Genomic DNA, 15831 nt, shown 5'->3' with positions numbered 1-15831 from the left:
CAGGAAGTGTGTGTGTTTGTGTGTGTGTGTGTGTGTGTGTATGTGTGTGTGTGTGTGTGTGTGTGTGTGTGAAATGTGTCAATAGGATTGTTTGGGAACAGTTTCACCACATTTGAAAAGTGAAGGAGAGTAGGAAACTAATCAATTAACTTTATGTATTGAAGAAAGACAGCACAGACAATAATGTTTTATTAGCTCATATTTATTAAAGGCTTTTTATTTCTAACCACTTTGAACACTGAGTGCTGACAGTGTTAATGCCACTTCCTTCCCATGCATGAGGGCGTTTTTTAAAATTACTTTATTGGTTATTTTAGAAAGTTTCAGCAGTAAAACATAATGAGTATGAAGATTGAAGTACATACTGTATACACGCAACACAAGTGAACAACTCTTGAGGAGGTTTCAGTGTTCAGATTTCAGTTGGTCTTGAATGATTTACACTTTAGTTTTTAACAAATTAACACATTTGACATGACTGATTTGAAAGAATTTATTAAACAGAAGAGAGGCTGGAGTCATAATTGTTGCAGAAACCCAGGATGATGGAGGCCACAGTGGAGAGTAAAAGATGTTTTTTTAAATGTTGCCGGCTGAGTGTGGACACAGCCTCCCTGCAGAGGATTTAATCATTACTTACAGTGTACTGGGTGTATTGTAGCTGCAGAGGAGGCCCCACTCACTCCCTCACACACACCAGGACCTGTGTATGTGTGTGAGTTAATGGTAAAGCTATGTTTAGACACACTAGTCTACACACACTCACTCAGTATTGAGTCTGTACACACAGTCTGGGCAGGTCTCAGGCTGTGTCCAACATCAGTCCCTTATTTATATTACTGTATAGTGCCCTGTATCGCCGTCTGCCATTATATTGCAGTGTCCACTACATGTAGTAAATTCAACACAATGGGCTGCACAACACAACACCAACATTTGAATTAGCAGAGAACATATCAAACACATTAAAATGCTGATGATGGATGATCAGTCATCACAGTTCATCCTGAGGGGAACCAACATCTTGACCAAATCCATCCAACAGCTGTTGAGATATTTCAGTTGGACCAAAGTGGTGGAACGACCAAGTGTAATTTAATATGGATGATGGATTAGTTGTTACTGATTTGTTTCCAAATGTGAAGATGGTATCTCTAATATTTGCCAAAAGGATTAAAGAGACACATACACCTGCAGCATGAGGCCGTGAGTGTGAATGAATGAGAACACCCACCCCTGAAGTATTATTTTCTGTTATTGTGTGTGTGTGTGTGTGTGTATGTGTGTATGTGTGTGTGTGTGTGTGTATGTGTGTTAACCTAAATGAACTGAAACCAACTCTGTGTAACAGAGACCAGAAATCATCTGATCATCCAACAGCCAGACGCTGATTGGTATAGGTAACTGACAGGTCACTAAGCCTTGCCCCCTCTAATTTCACAGTTCACAATAATAATGGTGACAGACTTAACACACAAAAATGTGAAATATTTTTTAAAAATCAGGTCTCTGGTGTTAGGCAGAGGTAGAGGAAAACAGCCTCTCATTTCTAGCCGACTTGCAATCCAATTTTTCTGTGTTTTCAAATGACTCGTTTTAAAATGAGAATCCTGTAAAAGAGTCTTAAATGTGCAGCTGTCATGCTAACAGACGGCTAACACTAGAACGTTCAAGGTAAAAAGTTTTTATCCCCACCTGCTGATGGTGTAGAACAGGGGTACCCAAACTTTTTCCTGTGAGGGCCACATAACTTTTCCCTTCTCTGATGGGGGCCGGGTTCAGTTTGTAACAGAAAAAGTGTGACAATCGCAGGGGTGCCTAAACGTAAAAATTTATTGTTTTCCAGAAAGCCACACATAACCAAATAACCCTTTCCGGGTTCTTCACAGAAAAAAAAGTCAGGAAATAAATAATAACACTATTAATGAAATAAATAATAATAGTTCAGGGGGCCGGGCCAAATGTGGGGGCGGGCCGTATCCGGCCCGCGGGCCTTAGTTTGGGGACCACTGGTGTAGAAGAAACAGCACGGATGTAGTACTGCAGTGGAGAAAGAGCTCTAATGTTACGATAAGGAAAAAATCGGACTAATTTTAACATAACCCTGTTAAGCTACTTAACTTGCATATTTCTCAAACCATGTTTAATTTTTTAATTACCAGAGAAAGGGCTTTTAGGATGAGGACTAACTGATATGTTTGACAAACGCAACTATCTCAGGTAACTCTGGGTGAAATTGTTACAATGTAAACTTCCCTGCTAATGTTAGCCTCAACCCTGATCGCATCCAGGACCGGCCCCTGCACTGAACCTGCACCTCCATATAATGAGTTTCAACTGGCCATGGGTTACTGCTTTAGGCATGAGCTAGTTAGCTGGACATGCTAAAATTAGAGCAGATAAACAGTGTTTAAGGCATTCCTTACACTTCAGCTCTAGCAAACTAAACCCAGCCCATACTTAGGCCACATGTTTGTTTTCTCCTGGCCCAGTATACGCCTGGTTCCAAGGCCTGAATCTGGCCCATATACCACATGACTGACAGATGCTACTTCCACATCTGGACCAATTCTTGTGCACACACAGAAAATCTTCCAGCTGTCAGTCAATACAGGAGAATAACAGCCAGAATCTGCCCATATGTGGAAGTATATGGGACTCAGAGGACCCAGGTTTATGTTCGACCAGAAGATTAATTTTGCTTTTGGAAAGACTAAAAAAAGAGCTGACCCTCCAAACTCTTCAGTATCTCTTTGCTAAACCCCTCAGCCCCTTACCCACCTCAGTAAAAGTGATTAGTCAAACTGACATTAGTGTCAGTTTAAGGACAGCTGTGCTGCCTGATGGGCTGATGTCTGCATCAAGTTTCTAGTCTGCAAAATGATTTTCATTGAGATTGGGAATATGGAAGATTTTGGAAATCATTCGGAGGATATGAGGTAGCGAATTTGTCCTGGTTGATAAGAGCATGCAGAACCTGCAGTACGGTCTCTTAAATGTAGCGACATCACTTCATATCAGGTTTTAGTGATTTCATAGACACTCATTGGTTCTACTGCTGCACTCACTGAAAGTCACTGTGAGGTAAAATGCAAGCATCAACAGAAAGAGTGATCAAGTAACATCATGGAGTCCATGTTCTCCCACCACAGCTCCTATGCTCTCAACAACTTCAAATGTTCTCCTTTTTCTCCCTGAGAGGACACTGAGCCGTCTGTTAGCTTTCACCTTTCATCTTCTGTTTTCTCTCCCACTGAGTCTCCACATGTCCTTCACACAGAGAAATGAGGAGGAGATTTAACCCCAGCCACACTGTGAAGATGTTTAACAACTTAAACCTTTTGTTTCATCAAAGTGAGGAGCTCCTTGCTGCTTGAAGTCTGAGTAGCTCAAAACCTCACAGCTTTTAGAACAGAATCAAATAGAATTCAACTTTACTGTTCATCTGAATGGAAAACTGTCTTTAGTTCACCAACACATCAAACAGTTAAAACAAGTAACAGCACTTCTTGATAAGGCATCAATTATTAAAAGTATTAACAGTTAATAAATCAGTTAATAATGCTTTACAGTCATAAGCACAACTAAGCACTAATAAGAACAACTCTTGGGTTGCCAGGTTGGCAACCTAAGAGTTGGACCGCAACAGCCGGGCCAGCCCTATAATCTCATGACTGACTGACTATATTTCCACCACTGGTCAGTGGAGTGCTGAGCCACAATCTACCATGCCGTTCTGGTTTCCCGGCTGCTTGGGAACTGCAGGGAAGAGGAGGAGCACTTCCAATACACTGAGCCTCACCTCCAGTACAGCAAATAAACTACTTTGATTACATGTATCATTATTACTGAAGGAGGCAGAGGAATAACTAAACATAAGACACACCGAGCAGAGAGAGGGAGGGAGCGAGAGTAGTCACTGGTAACGAGGCTTCATATTAACGACTATGACCAACTCTACATATCAAACAGAGGGAGTAGACATAAAGACCTGCCTGTGATAAAGGTCTGTTACGTTCTGGAGTTGAAGTAAATAAGGACTATTGTGGATCTCAGAAGGATGCTGTGCTCTGTGTGACAGACTAAATAAAGATATTGTGTCTCTTCTAACTTTCTCTCTGAGTGATCATGTTACAGTAAATACAGCTCAAATCACAGCTCAGTCTTTTTCTTTCATTTGTGTATTTGGTGATTTTGTCAGACGATGTCACAGTTATAAAATCAGGATTTGAACATAAGTGGTCCAGACTAGACATGAAATGGTATTGAAATTTAGTATCAGAATTATAGTAACCAAAATGATCGTGGTTATCAGTATTATCTCTCACATCAACACTTAACTTACTGTGTTGTTCTCTCTACATGTGGAATATTTTAAGTTTTGCACAAAGTGAGTCAAGCTATAAGGTCATAAATTGTTCTACCGTTGTAAGTCAATAGTTTTAAGTTTCAGATTACATTCAGTTACCAGTTTATGAAGAACATCTAAGTCAGTCTTATCCAACAGACCTGCAGTAAATCCTCCTTCATCAAGGTTAATGTTCAGTTTTTATTGAGTGTGTTTCAGAGACGTGTTAATTCAACTGTGTGATCATTGCATTATACAGAGAGATATGTCTGTTACTGAGCCTGACTAAGGAGAGACTTACTGAGTGTGAGCGTCTGTTAAAAATCCACATATTTGATTGATTGATTGAGTGTGTGTGTGTGTGTGTGTGTATGTGTGTGTGTGTGTGTGTGTACAGTCTAACAGGACTCTCAGGGCCAAGAAGAACTCTTTCCCCTTTTCACACACTTAGACAAACATGCCTGTTTATAACCTCTTTAAAGCTGCTCTGTTTACACACACACACACACACACACACACACACACACACACACACACACACACACACACACACACACACACACACACACACACACACACACACAATATCGAGATCTCTGCAACTAATCCTAAACCCTGTGAACTGACTGGCCTTATAAACTTTGTGTGTGTATGTATGTGTGTGTGTGTGTGTGTGTGTGTGTGTGTGTGTGTGTGTGTGTGTGTGTGTGTGTGTCTGGCCTCAAGTGCAAGTCTGACTGACAGTCAAGTGATGGATGCAAAGTCAACACACATACTCTCTCACTCATACACACACACACACACACACACCACACACACACACACACACACACAGACACACACACACACACACACACAGAATTTCACACATTCCTGAGGTGTCTGCAGTCCAACACACCTGCAGAGGATGATTGGTCGGATGTCTTATGGTCATACACACTTGGACTACATCAGTTACATCAGGTAACCTATAGACAGAATCATCTACAGCTGAACTTGGTTGTATCTGTGAATCTTCCAGACTGAAACATCTGCACAGCTGTGAAGAGAGAGAGCTGCTGCTTCCTCAACTGGTCATCCTCAGTCTGGATTCTCTTTTTCTGATTTTTCCTTTAAACAAACAATATCTTGACCACAGAAACACAGGTTAATGCAACAGCTTCAGGTTCATGTTCTGACACCAGTTTGAACTGTTAAAACTTTGTTTCAGAGGAATCATGTTTTCTACTGCTGCAGTCAAATCACCTCCTCCTTCACTCATTCACTGCTCACTGTACAATTGACCAATAGACCATCTTAGTTGTCATGGTTACTATAACTATAATGTGGTTAATGGTCATGGATAATAGAAACAACATAAATAGCTACTTTCACATGGGAATCGAACACCGCTCTGTGTCACACTCATCCATCCACCACAACCTCCTCCTGACGTGGACTTTGTTTCTCTTTATACTAAGTCACTGCACTTTTCCCTTTGCTCCTGTCATAATTACAGCAGGACAGTGTCTATTTCAAAGGTTCCAGCAACTGTGTCCTTCTTTTCCCAAGATTCATTGCATGCTGGTAATGAAAATAATATTGCAGCAAACAACACTGACAGAGAGCCTGAGGATCACACTGTTAAATGTAAGTATTGGGTTTCAGCTCAGTTCAACAGCTAATGGTACAACAGTAAAAATAAGGGTTTTCAATCAAGGTTGCTAGACGACAGAAGCAGCGCTTTGTGATGCAACTGCATTAATTCTACATAGACCAGAACATCTCATTTCAGTTCGGCCTACAAGAGCTACAAGAGACGTCTGTGGACATAAAAACTGAAGGCGAGAAGTCAACTACGACTCCAGAGATGCATTTCGGCCAGAAACATCCAATCACACACATTCAAATTCATGGGACACTCACAGTGAGCTGCTTAAATTAATTCTGTTTTACTTTCTGAGTTCAGAAACCATGGCAACATGTTTCAACTACAAATTACACAACAAATCCTCTTCCAGACACTTAACAACAACTGACCTGCCAAACATCAGCATGTCAGCATTGTCACCATCTTAGTTGTCATGGTTACTATAACTATATCCCAAATATTCTGATTTCAGCCTCTCAAATGAGAGACAATGTCACTGTGAAATAAATTAATTTGTGTATTTGGACTTTTGGTCAAACAAAACAAGACATTTAAAGAAATCACATTGGGCTCTGGGAAATTGTGATGGAATGATTCATGGATAATGACCACCTGTTCATTCATTCATTCATTCATTCAGTTTTAAGGCATGTTGATCATTTGATTGCAGCATAATTGATGAAAAATGTTATTTCAAAAAAGACAACTGTACTTTAGAATAATTTCACAGTAAACGTAAAAAAAGTAGGAAACGTATTGGTTTGTCTAACAGAATGAATGAGCCGTTTTTACTGTAAGAAGCTCTGTGTTTGGGTTTGAGAGTTTAATGATTTATTATCAGTTGTAAAAACATAAGTGTGTCAAGAGGAGCTGGACCATTTTACTAAAACATGACTGAGCTTTTGTTGTAGAGCTAATCAAATAATGGTTAATACACACACACAAACACTGTGTTTGTTTGACTTCAACAAGCAGAGGAGTATGTATGAAAACCGGTGTAACGTTACAAAACAATGTAACAGCTGCAGAGTAGGCCTAAAAAACAAATAATCGTGCTCACCCGGTCAGAAGTGCTCTCCTGCGGCCGCTGGCCTGCCCTCCTCTGACCTTCTCCTCGGGTTCCTTCACCGCCGCCGGCTTGTTGGCGTCCGGCTGCAGCGGGGTCGGTCTGCCGAGGCTCTGCCTCCTCCACCCGGTCTGAACCCCCTCGCGGTGGCCAGGCTGCACGTCTCCCTCCTCTCGGTGAGGATGATGCTGAGCTACGGTGTGAAGAGTTAAAATCCAATTCGTCCAAACGCAGAGCAGAGACAGCCGCATGTCTGAGTCGATCAGGGGACAGACACTTAAAAAAAAAAAGAGGAATATCAGCAGGTTGTTTGTGTGATGTTACTAAACCCCGGCAAAATGCATGGTGTCTGTTAGAGGTTCAGGTTCACTATTACTGTTCGACCTCCAAGTGATGGGAAGTTTCCAGACAATCTAACCCCAAAGATTACCCGGCCTCTGTTTTTATACTGCTGTCGACCAATAGGAGCAGAGCAGCTCTACAGCCAATAAGAGGCCAGGGCCAACGAAGGGAAGCAAGGAGGGAAGGAAAGGAAGGTAAGCAAGGAGGTAGGAGCAGCATAATTTTGATGTGCTCCGAGCCCAGACCTCTCAAGTGGTCTGGGACTGGATAGGTCTGCTTCCTGTCCTGAGTCCAGACCTCTTAGGTGGTCTGGGACACATCTGCTTACTGTCCCCAGATTACAAACAAAAGATGATTGCCAGAAAACTGCAGATCTGCTCAATAACTCCGTTTGTTTAAATAAAGGCTGGAGACTTGTCTGTGTGTATATTTTATTCAATTAGAGCCGGTACTATGTATTAATATCTCTTGTACAAGTAGCTGCGCTAATTTTTATTTTACTGTTAAATTGATCTAATTTTCAGATCTATCTATGGCTGCTCGACGTAGCCTAGGCTTTTGTTTTGAAGGGTATGGCCGGAAATGACCGTTGACAACATTATTAATTTGACGCTAACCTCCACGCTCAAGCTAACTGTTAACGTTTGTGCAGCTGGAGTAATCTAACGTGTTTACCAACTGACTGTCGGTACATTTTGAGTCGGTTTAAGAAACTTTCCATTCATTTAATCCGGAATTTTTTATCCGCCCGCTGTCAGCTCAAACACCGATTCTGAAGAGTACCGGTGCAGGTGGGTAGCTGCTGGTAGTTAGCTTGTTGGCTAGCTCCTGAGCTAACAGAATGGACCTGTTTGATGACCTGCCAGAACCCACACAGACCTCCGGTGAGTGGAGACCAAATAACGGCTACATTTTATTGACAGTGCCGGTTAATGTTCCACAACCGACATCCAGCAACTAGTTAAATTTCTCCTTTAATACCGGGGGAAGTTAAGTGTGTTATGAATGGGCTAACGTAGAAATAGGATTAAATTGGGAAAACATAGAAAATGTATTTCTCAATAGTAACATTATTAATATTCAGACTTCTGATTATTACTTCTGGTTATTCCTTCATTATCTGTTGATTTTATACATTACATAACAGTCAGGTACTAGAACAGAAAGGTATCTAAGTACATTTACCATAGTACTGGATTTAACAGCAGTTTGGAGTACTGGTGTTTCCGTTTCATGCTACTTGACACATTTAAACTATGGAGCCTGAAAGTGACTAAATGTGGTTAAAGGTTTACAGGAGAGTCAAAAATGTCCTTAGATTCACTATTGAATAACACCCCTAAAAATAAAAGTTGTGTAAAAAGAAATATAAAGTAGCTAGGGCCGCATCTAACTGTTATTTTTATAAGTAAGTATTTTCTCAATTAATCTTCTGGCCAGTAAAATCTCAGTAATTATTCAAAAATGCACATCACTTTTTGTTTGTTTTTTGGTTTTTTTTTTTTACCATTTGTGCTCCTAAGTAGAAAAAATTATGAGCACTTAAAGAACTTAAGGGGCACAATGAAAAAAGGGAACATTAAATAAGGGATATGTGGAGACATTAACAAGCAAAATAATTTCATTTATTAGAATACAAAAGGTACACTAGGTTATAATTATTTATTTATTTATTTATTTATTTAATGACTATGTCATTATGACAATGTTGGTACTGAACAAATACTGAAGGTCCTGGTTCAGAAATATAGTCATTAAGCTATAATTTAAGTTTGCTGATGATTATTAGCATCGGAGTTTAGTGAACCTTTGTATCTTTCCAATCTAGTTTCTCCTTTCTTTCTTTTTCTCCTATTTCTCTTCTCTCCCTTTCGTTGGGCATTCTTTTTGCTTCAACTTGAAAGTCCTCTGCAAAGTCGTGTAATTGAAACTTCATGACATTTCAGAAGATTCTGAAGCAGCGGCATCAATAATTCCCTGCGATAATTCAAACACACCCTTCGGTCCCCTGTTTTCAGAATGGAAACCTCCACCACAGTCTGCCAGTCCACAGGCACTGTCCCCAACCTCTTTACCTGATGAAGGTCTAGCACCAAAATGTTGAAAAGTTTATTACAAATCAGACAGTGTGCAGGATTTTTAATTCCAACGTCAATGCAACATTGAAGAGGCAAGTCAGCCAAGACAGCCCTACGATATCTGGAGCCTTCAGCATCTCAGGGCAAGTGTCAGTTTGAGGATGCAGAGTCCTCAAACTCTCCAAGTCTCCAACTCTTCCACTGGTCGACAAGATAGCAGTTCTCCTCCCCTCCTGAAACCAGCCTGGGCCAAGCTCTGCTTCCTCTTCCGGAGATGCCCCCTCCTCTTCAATGACAATCAAATGAAAGGGGTCACCAGGCCCAGATCAGGGAAACCGGAGCCCCCTCCTGGAACCAGACCTGGGAGGGGAGCTCACCGGAGAGGGTCTTGTGACCTTTGCAACCATCACCTGCAGGCACAGGCATCGGGTTGGGGCGTGATGTAAGCCGGATGGCAGGCTGGGTCGGGGCCTGGGTGTCCTGATCCCTGCCATTGCAGACTAGCTCTAGGTACATGTTACCACATCAAGAGCTTTAAAAGAGAAATTAGCCATTTGGTACTTTTAAGTACTATATCTTCTCTTATTGAGCTCTGCCAATCACTTTGTGTTTGGTTTGATTCTTCCTCAGGTCCGGTTTCAGCTGCGCCGGTCACAGCTCGACCACAGTCCACCAAAGAAGAAGAAGAGAAGGAGGAGAAAAGTGTAAAACGAAAACGAGAAGATGCAGAGTCTTGCACTGATAAAAGAGAGGAAGAGAAGGAGGAGCGAGGGGAGATCAAGAAAGTTTGTAAAGAAGGTTTTCAGCTGTTCCACCACAATGTTTGTTTGCTTCTCTTCCTCTAATTAAAGCCCTCAGACCCTGAGAAGAGGGAAATATAACAAGTAAAGATGATGAGTGTTTGTGTAAGAAAATGACAGTAGAACTTACTCTCTCTGTGTGTGTGTGTGTGTGTGTGTGTGTGTGTGTGTGTGTGTGTGTGTGTGTGTGTGTGTGTGCGCGTGTGCGTGCGTGCGTGCGTGCGTGTGTGTGCTCGTGGTTCAGGCCTTCCTGTATTGAAAGGCTATGTGGCAGCGAGGCGTGGTGAGCGGGAGGAGATGCAGGATGCTCATGTTCTGCTGCCGGACATGAGCAGCTGTCTGTCAGCTCTGCCAGGACAAGTGTAAGACCTTCATCATCTGTCCAGCAGTTCAAGACCAAAAAGTTCCAGGAACCAGAGGAAATAATCTCAGGATCTAAATTCATGATGTGATGGTGTCAAATTTTCACACTGCAATTTTTCTGGCCAAGCACAGTAAACTGTGTTATGATGATATTAAATATAGTTTCCTGAAATACAGTAGAATTACTTCACATATTTACCTTGGTATTCATCAAACCTAACAGAGTGAACAGTGACTTTTGTTGGACTGTGCAAAAACAGTAATATAAAACACAAAGGCACCGTGAATGAAAGCAGGTCAGTTGTTAAAAGTTTAAGGCAGTTGACTGGGAAGGACTTTATATGCAGCACTGTGTCTGTTTCTCTTCATGTCTGTAGGGCTGCTGCCTGAAAGTCGATGATTTGAGTCATTAGTTGAGTCACTGTCACTTTTTTCTTGTGCTCAACAGTGGAGATTTCATCAGTCTTTCCATTTAACAGCTTGTATCCATAAATATCTTCATTTAACTTCAGTATTCTATACAATCCTCTGTCTGTTTTTTTCATTACATTTGGCACAAACATTCATTTGGACTCAAATTCAAACTGATTGGAATTTGGTGGTCAAGGTCACTATGACACTAAAACACGATTTTTGCCATAACTCAAGAATTCATACACTAATTATGACACAATTTTACACAAATGTCTACAATGATAATATGATGAAGTAATGACCGTTTATATCCAAATGGTCAAAGGTCAAGCTCATAATGTTCTACAAAAACATCTCTGGCCATTATTCAACACTAACTCAGAAACAGAAGGAGAGATTGTGACCATATTTCCTGAAATTTGATTATTTGAAGAAATACATACAACCATGAGGCAGTAATCCTACTTTTTGGCTGGACCGCAACAGCAGGGCCAGCCTTATAATCTGGAATGTCTCGTCACTGAGTTGGGAGTTTCTGGTGCAAACAGGTTCTATTAGGGGGGTGTTTACAGCTGCAGTGTTGCCAAAACAGAAAGATAGTCTGTCTCTTCTAACTACCTCTGTGAATGATAATTTTACCGTAAATACCGCTGAAATCACAGCTCAGTCTTTGTCTTTAATTCATGTGTTTGATGATTTTGTCAGTCAACATCACATAAAATAAAATCAGGATTTGAACATCAGCAGTTTAGACATCTCACTCATTTCACTCTACTTGCTTCACTCTTTTTCTGCTGCCACAGCTCACAACTGCAGACATGTGTTATGTCCACTACAAACTGGTCTATACACTGCAGTGGTACCTAGAGCTACACAGTCACTTGCTGTGGTCTGTTTTCATCTGTACAAAGATTGATTGCATCCAAATGCACTGACCAAAACACTCTGGTTGTAAAAGTTTTCTAAAGTGATTGTTGCCTGGCCTATTTTGATTGTGAGCAGACCTACAGGTGTGCACAGATGTGTCGGATGCTGTTTCTCTGATTTGTCTCTTTGTGTCCTGCAGGACTCGTGTATCGTACTTTGCGGTGTTTGATGGTCATGGTGGAGCTCGAGCCTCTCGATTTGCTGCAGAACATCTCCATCACAATCTGTCCAAGAAGTTCCCCAGTGGTGAGTTCACAGGTTCATGGCTTTAAAGAGACAGTTTATCACAGCATGTTGTTGTGGTAGATTGTTAACCGGTTTTTCATTTGACCAGTTCATCCCTGGTTTGGGAGGAAGGGAATCTGTTTTCCCTGGTTGTTATTGTTCTCTTGAAGACAGAGGGAGACTGAAGAATGAGCCATGCTGTCTCCTCAATGGTTAAAATGTGCTGTTTTCTTTCAGGAGATACTGAGAATGTGGACAAGCTGATTAAGAAATGTCTCCTGGACACTTTCAAACAGACAGATGAAGACTTTCTGAAGAAAGCTTCCAGCCAGTAAGACTGAGTTCACAGAACACCTGTAGTTGAAAAACAAAACTGGAAACTGATGTTGTAATTTTGATGCTGTGGGCTCTATTAAACGTGTTACATGGAGTTCCTGCTTTATGTTCTTTGTTATTTGGTAGGTGTGTCTGCAGTCAGCCTCATCTGTTTCTTCTCTGTGTGTTGTGAACAGGAAACCAGCGTGGAAGGACGGCTCCACAGCCACCTGTGTGCTGGTGGTGGACGACATGGTATACGTGGCCAATCTGGGAGACAGCAGGGTAAGGAGACTTTTTTTTCCAAAAAAGCACAGTTACCTCCTTTGGACAAAGCTTGGCTACTTACCAGAGAGTCTCCAGTCCCCTCTCTCGCTCTCTCTGTCTCTCTCTCGCTCTCTCTCGTTTTCTTTCTCTCATTTCAGGATTGTAGCGTCTGTTCTTCAGCAGGAGCAGTTCTAAAATAGTTTAGAGCTTATCTAGTTGCTGTAAATCTGTGCCCCCTCTGAACGACATCAGACTGTGATGATAACATCTCTCTGTGTTTGTCTCCAGGCGGTGTTGTGCCGGTTGGAAGCAGCAGCAGCAGATGGACAGAGGAGGTTGGTGACTCTCGCTCTGAGTAAAGAACACAACCCAACTATGTATGAGGAGAGAATGAGGATCCAGAGAGCAGGAGGTACCGTCAGGTACACAACACACACACACACACCCCAACATTTTGTACTTTTCACATTTGAGAAGCTGGAATCAGAGAATCTTTACACAAAACATGACTTAAGTGATAAATGGAGTATAAAAATAAATCGAGCTAATATCTATATAATCTATATAATAACTATTTCTGTGTATTACAGGGACGGCAGGGTGCTGGGTGTCCTCGAGGTGTCTCGGTCTTTTGGAGATGGTCAGTACAAACGCTGTGGGGTCATCTCATCCCCCGACCTGAGGAGGTGTCAGCTCACAGCTAATGACAGGCAAGAATAGAACTACAGAACCTCAGACAGTCAATGCGACTTGATAAGAGCTTGGTATCACTCTCATGTCTGAATGTTAAATATGAAGCTACAACCACTGATTAACATCCTATGTTGAAGTGTTTAGTTTTGTGTCAGGAAGCTGCTGCAGCTGACATTTGTTCTCTCTCCATAGGTTCATCATTCTGGCCTGTGACGGTTTGTTCAAAGTGTTTTCTGCTGATGAAGCTGTTAAATTCGTCCTCAACATCCTGCAGGTGTCTATCTGATGCTTTATTACAACTTGTAATATTTCACTTTAATACATCCAACTGCTTTAATTTCGATGTACCCTACTTACTGTGGCTGTGTGCTCTTGGTTTATTACAAAATTGCAGGTGCAACTACCTCTCTGATGATCTGAGCCGTCAGATTTCTTTTTACATATTATTTGTTTTGTCACCTTATTTCAATGTAGCTAGAGCTACACTTTGCCACTCTCTCGGGATGTTATCGCGAAAATCCAAGAAATCGTAGAAAAACAATGCTCCTAATAACTGCAGAACTTGCCTGGGAATACTAAGGTTTTAAGTTGTCCTCAGTATCACAGTAAGCTGTCTGTACATCATACACTGCAGACAGGAGCTGATCACAGCTAATCCAGCTGCTGTTAGTGTGGAAAATTTGATACATTGTTCACAAATATAGGCAAAATAAAATAAAATTGGTAAAATTGGTTAAAAATACCAATCCAGAGGTACTGAGTAGTTATTACTATATTATTAATGAATACTCGTTAGTCATGAGTTGGACCACACCTATGCGTTTTGCACAGCTATTTCTTGATAAAACACACATACAGACACACTATTCTAGTTCCAGATTACAGTAGGTGTCTCCAGGACCACATTTTGCCATGTTGACACACACACAGTGAAAACAACACCAGCCATGCTTGTAGCAGCTTACTTACATCCCTCAGAGCATTATGGGAACTGGAGTTCCATAATGTAGATCATGATTATCTCCCAGATAGAAGTAAAACAAGATTTATAATAGGAATGACAAAATCCATTAAGGCAATATTTATAGTTGTTACTTTAGATAAATGACTGAAAGTGACGACGTTACTGTAAATACAGTGTTGTTATCACTGAGATACCAGAGGTGAAATTAACCGGAATTCTTCCATAATGTGATTGTTTGTATGTTTGTGTCATTATTGCTAGTGTGTAGTTTGTCCTAAGTCTCCTCCCCCCTCTCCCCCTGCAGGAGGGGAGTGTGGAGCAGAGGGCGGGGCTGACTGAGGAGGAGGTGCGGTTTGAAGCTGCCTGCCAACAACTGGCCAGTGAGGCGGTGAGACGAGGCTGTGCCGACAACGTCACCGTGATCCTGGTTTCTGTTGGCTTCTGAACACATATAGACATCATCATCATTGTCATCATCATCATCACACATGTACACAGCAACAGTTTGACTCAAATGCAGCTGATCTAATGTCTCCTCATTGTTTTGTTTGTTTTCAAATAAAAACCTTTTCTTTACCGTTTGCTGTGAAAGTGATTTAATGATCAGAGTGTTTGTGTTCGTCCTCCTTGACATCACATAACTTTATCTGAAAGTAATTTGAGTTTTCCACAGTATGATTAACACAAATAAAGTGGCGATCTACAGTCTTTTCAAGAGAGTTATACTGAGGGCTACAACTTGAGCCATGTTTTTTTAGCCTGTATTAGTTTACATTTCATCAAATTGTCCCTATTAAACATCTGCAGAATAATATATGATCGGCTCCTGTTTGCAGTGTAGGCATGGATGTCCAGACAACTATCACTAGATCACTGTGATACTATCTAGAAATATGTGTTTCATGTGTGTGTTCAGATATGACTGAGTTATGACTCAGTGGAGAGAGACTTTGATGCAAATTACACCAATCACATGTATCTTATTTAATTCAGCAGGAAAACTGCATGTAAACCTGAAAAACTCGCAGTAATTTTGGTGTCATCGTTCCATTATGCAAATGTAATATATGAACATATATTGAAATTATTCATTCATTCATTCATTCATTTTCTACCGCTTATCCTCTAGTAGGGTCGCGGGGGGGCTGGAGCCTATCCCAGCATCTTTTCGGTCGAGAGGCGGGGTACACCCTGGACAGATCGCCAGTCCATCGCAGGGCAAACACATAGAGACAGACAACCAGTCACACTCACAGCCACACCTATGGTCAATTTAGAGTATCCAATTAGCCTAGTCCCCATTTTGCATGTCTTTGGACTGTGGGAGGAAGCCGGAGAACCCGGAGAGAACCCACACAGGCACGGGGAGAACATGCAAACTCCACACAGAAAGATCCCA

The 15831-nt window shown here is 41.4% G+C and overlaps 2 protein-coding genes across 12 annotated transcripts in view; one reads left to right on the top strand and one right to left on the bottom strand.

The window, feature by feature from the left end:
* LOC130167390 (latent-transforming growth factor beta-binding protein 4-like) overlaps positions 1 to 7480 on the bottom strand; it is a 128226-nt gene extending 120746 nt beyond the window's left edge. For 7 of the 9 annotated variants that reach the window (XM_056373530.1, XM_056373535.1, XM_056373534.1 and 4 more), the window contains exon 1: positions 7039 to 7478. In XM_056373530.1, the coding sequence (XP_056229505.1) occupies positions 7039 to 7295 (257 nt within the window). In that variant the 5' untranslated portion in view covers positions 7296 to 7478. Of the gene's footprint in view, positions 1 to 7038 lie in introns of all 9 variants that reach the window. The other 2 variants (XM_056373539.1, XM_056373532.1) reach the window with 2 other exon arrangements.
* A 500-nt stretch (positions 7481 to 7980) lies between these two features.
* Positions 7981 to 15009, top strand: ilkap (integrin-linked kinase-associated serine/threonine phosphatase). 3 transcript variants are annotated; one of them, XM_056373137.1, is made up of 10 exons: positions 7981 to 8270; positions 10095 to 10253; positions 10509 to 10626; positions 12108 to 12214; positions 12431 to 12524; positions 12706 to 12793; positions 13064 to 13197; positions 13366 to 13485; positions 13661 to 13742; positions 14737 to 15009. In XM_056373137.1, exons 1-10 carry the CDS (start codon positions 8228 to 8230, stop codon positions 14875 to 14877), a joined length of 1086 nt encoding a protein of 361 aa, XP_056229112.1. In that variant the 5' UTR covers positions 7981 to 8227; the 3' UTR covers positions 14878 to 15009. The 3 variants fall into 3 exon arrangements, with proteins under 3 accessions (XP_056229112.1, XP_056229111.1, XP_056229113.1); XM_056373136.1 differs by having other exon boundaries at positions 10095 to 10262; XM_056373138.1 differs by lacking the exon at positions 10095 to 10253.
* The last annotated feature ends 822 nt before the right edge of the window (positions 15010 to 15831 follow it).

Source organism: Seriola aureovittata, chromosome 4 (genome assembly GCF_021018895.1).
Source record: "Seriola aureovittata isolate HTS-2021-v1 ecotype China chromosome 4, ASM2101889v1, whole genome shotgun sequence".
In the NCBI taxonomy this organism is placed as follows: Eukaryota; Metazoa; Chordata; class Actinopteri; order Carangiformes; family Carangidae; genus Seriola; species Seriola aureovittata.
Note: the sequence above shows the minus strand (reverse complement) of the source record. Positions and strands in the feature narration are given on the sequence as shown.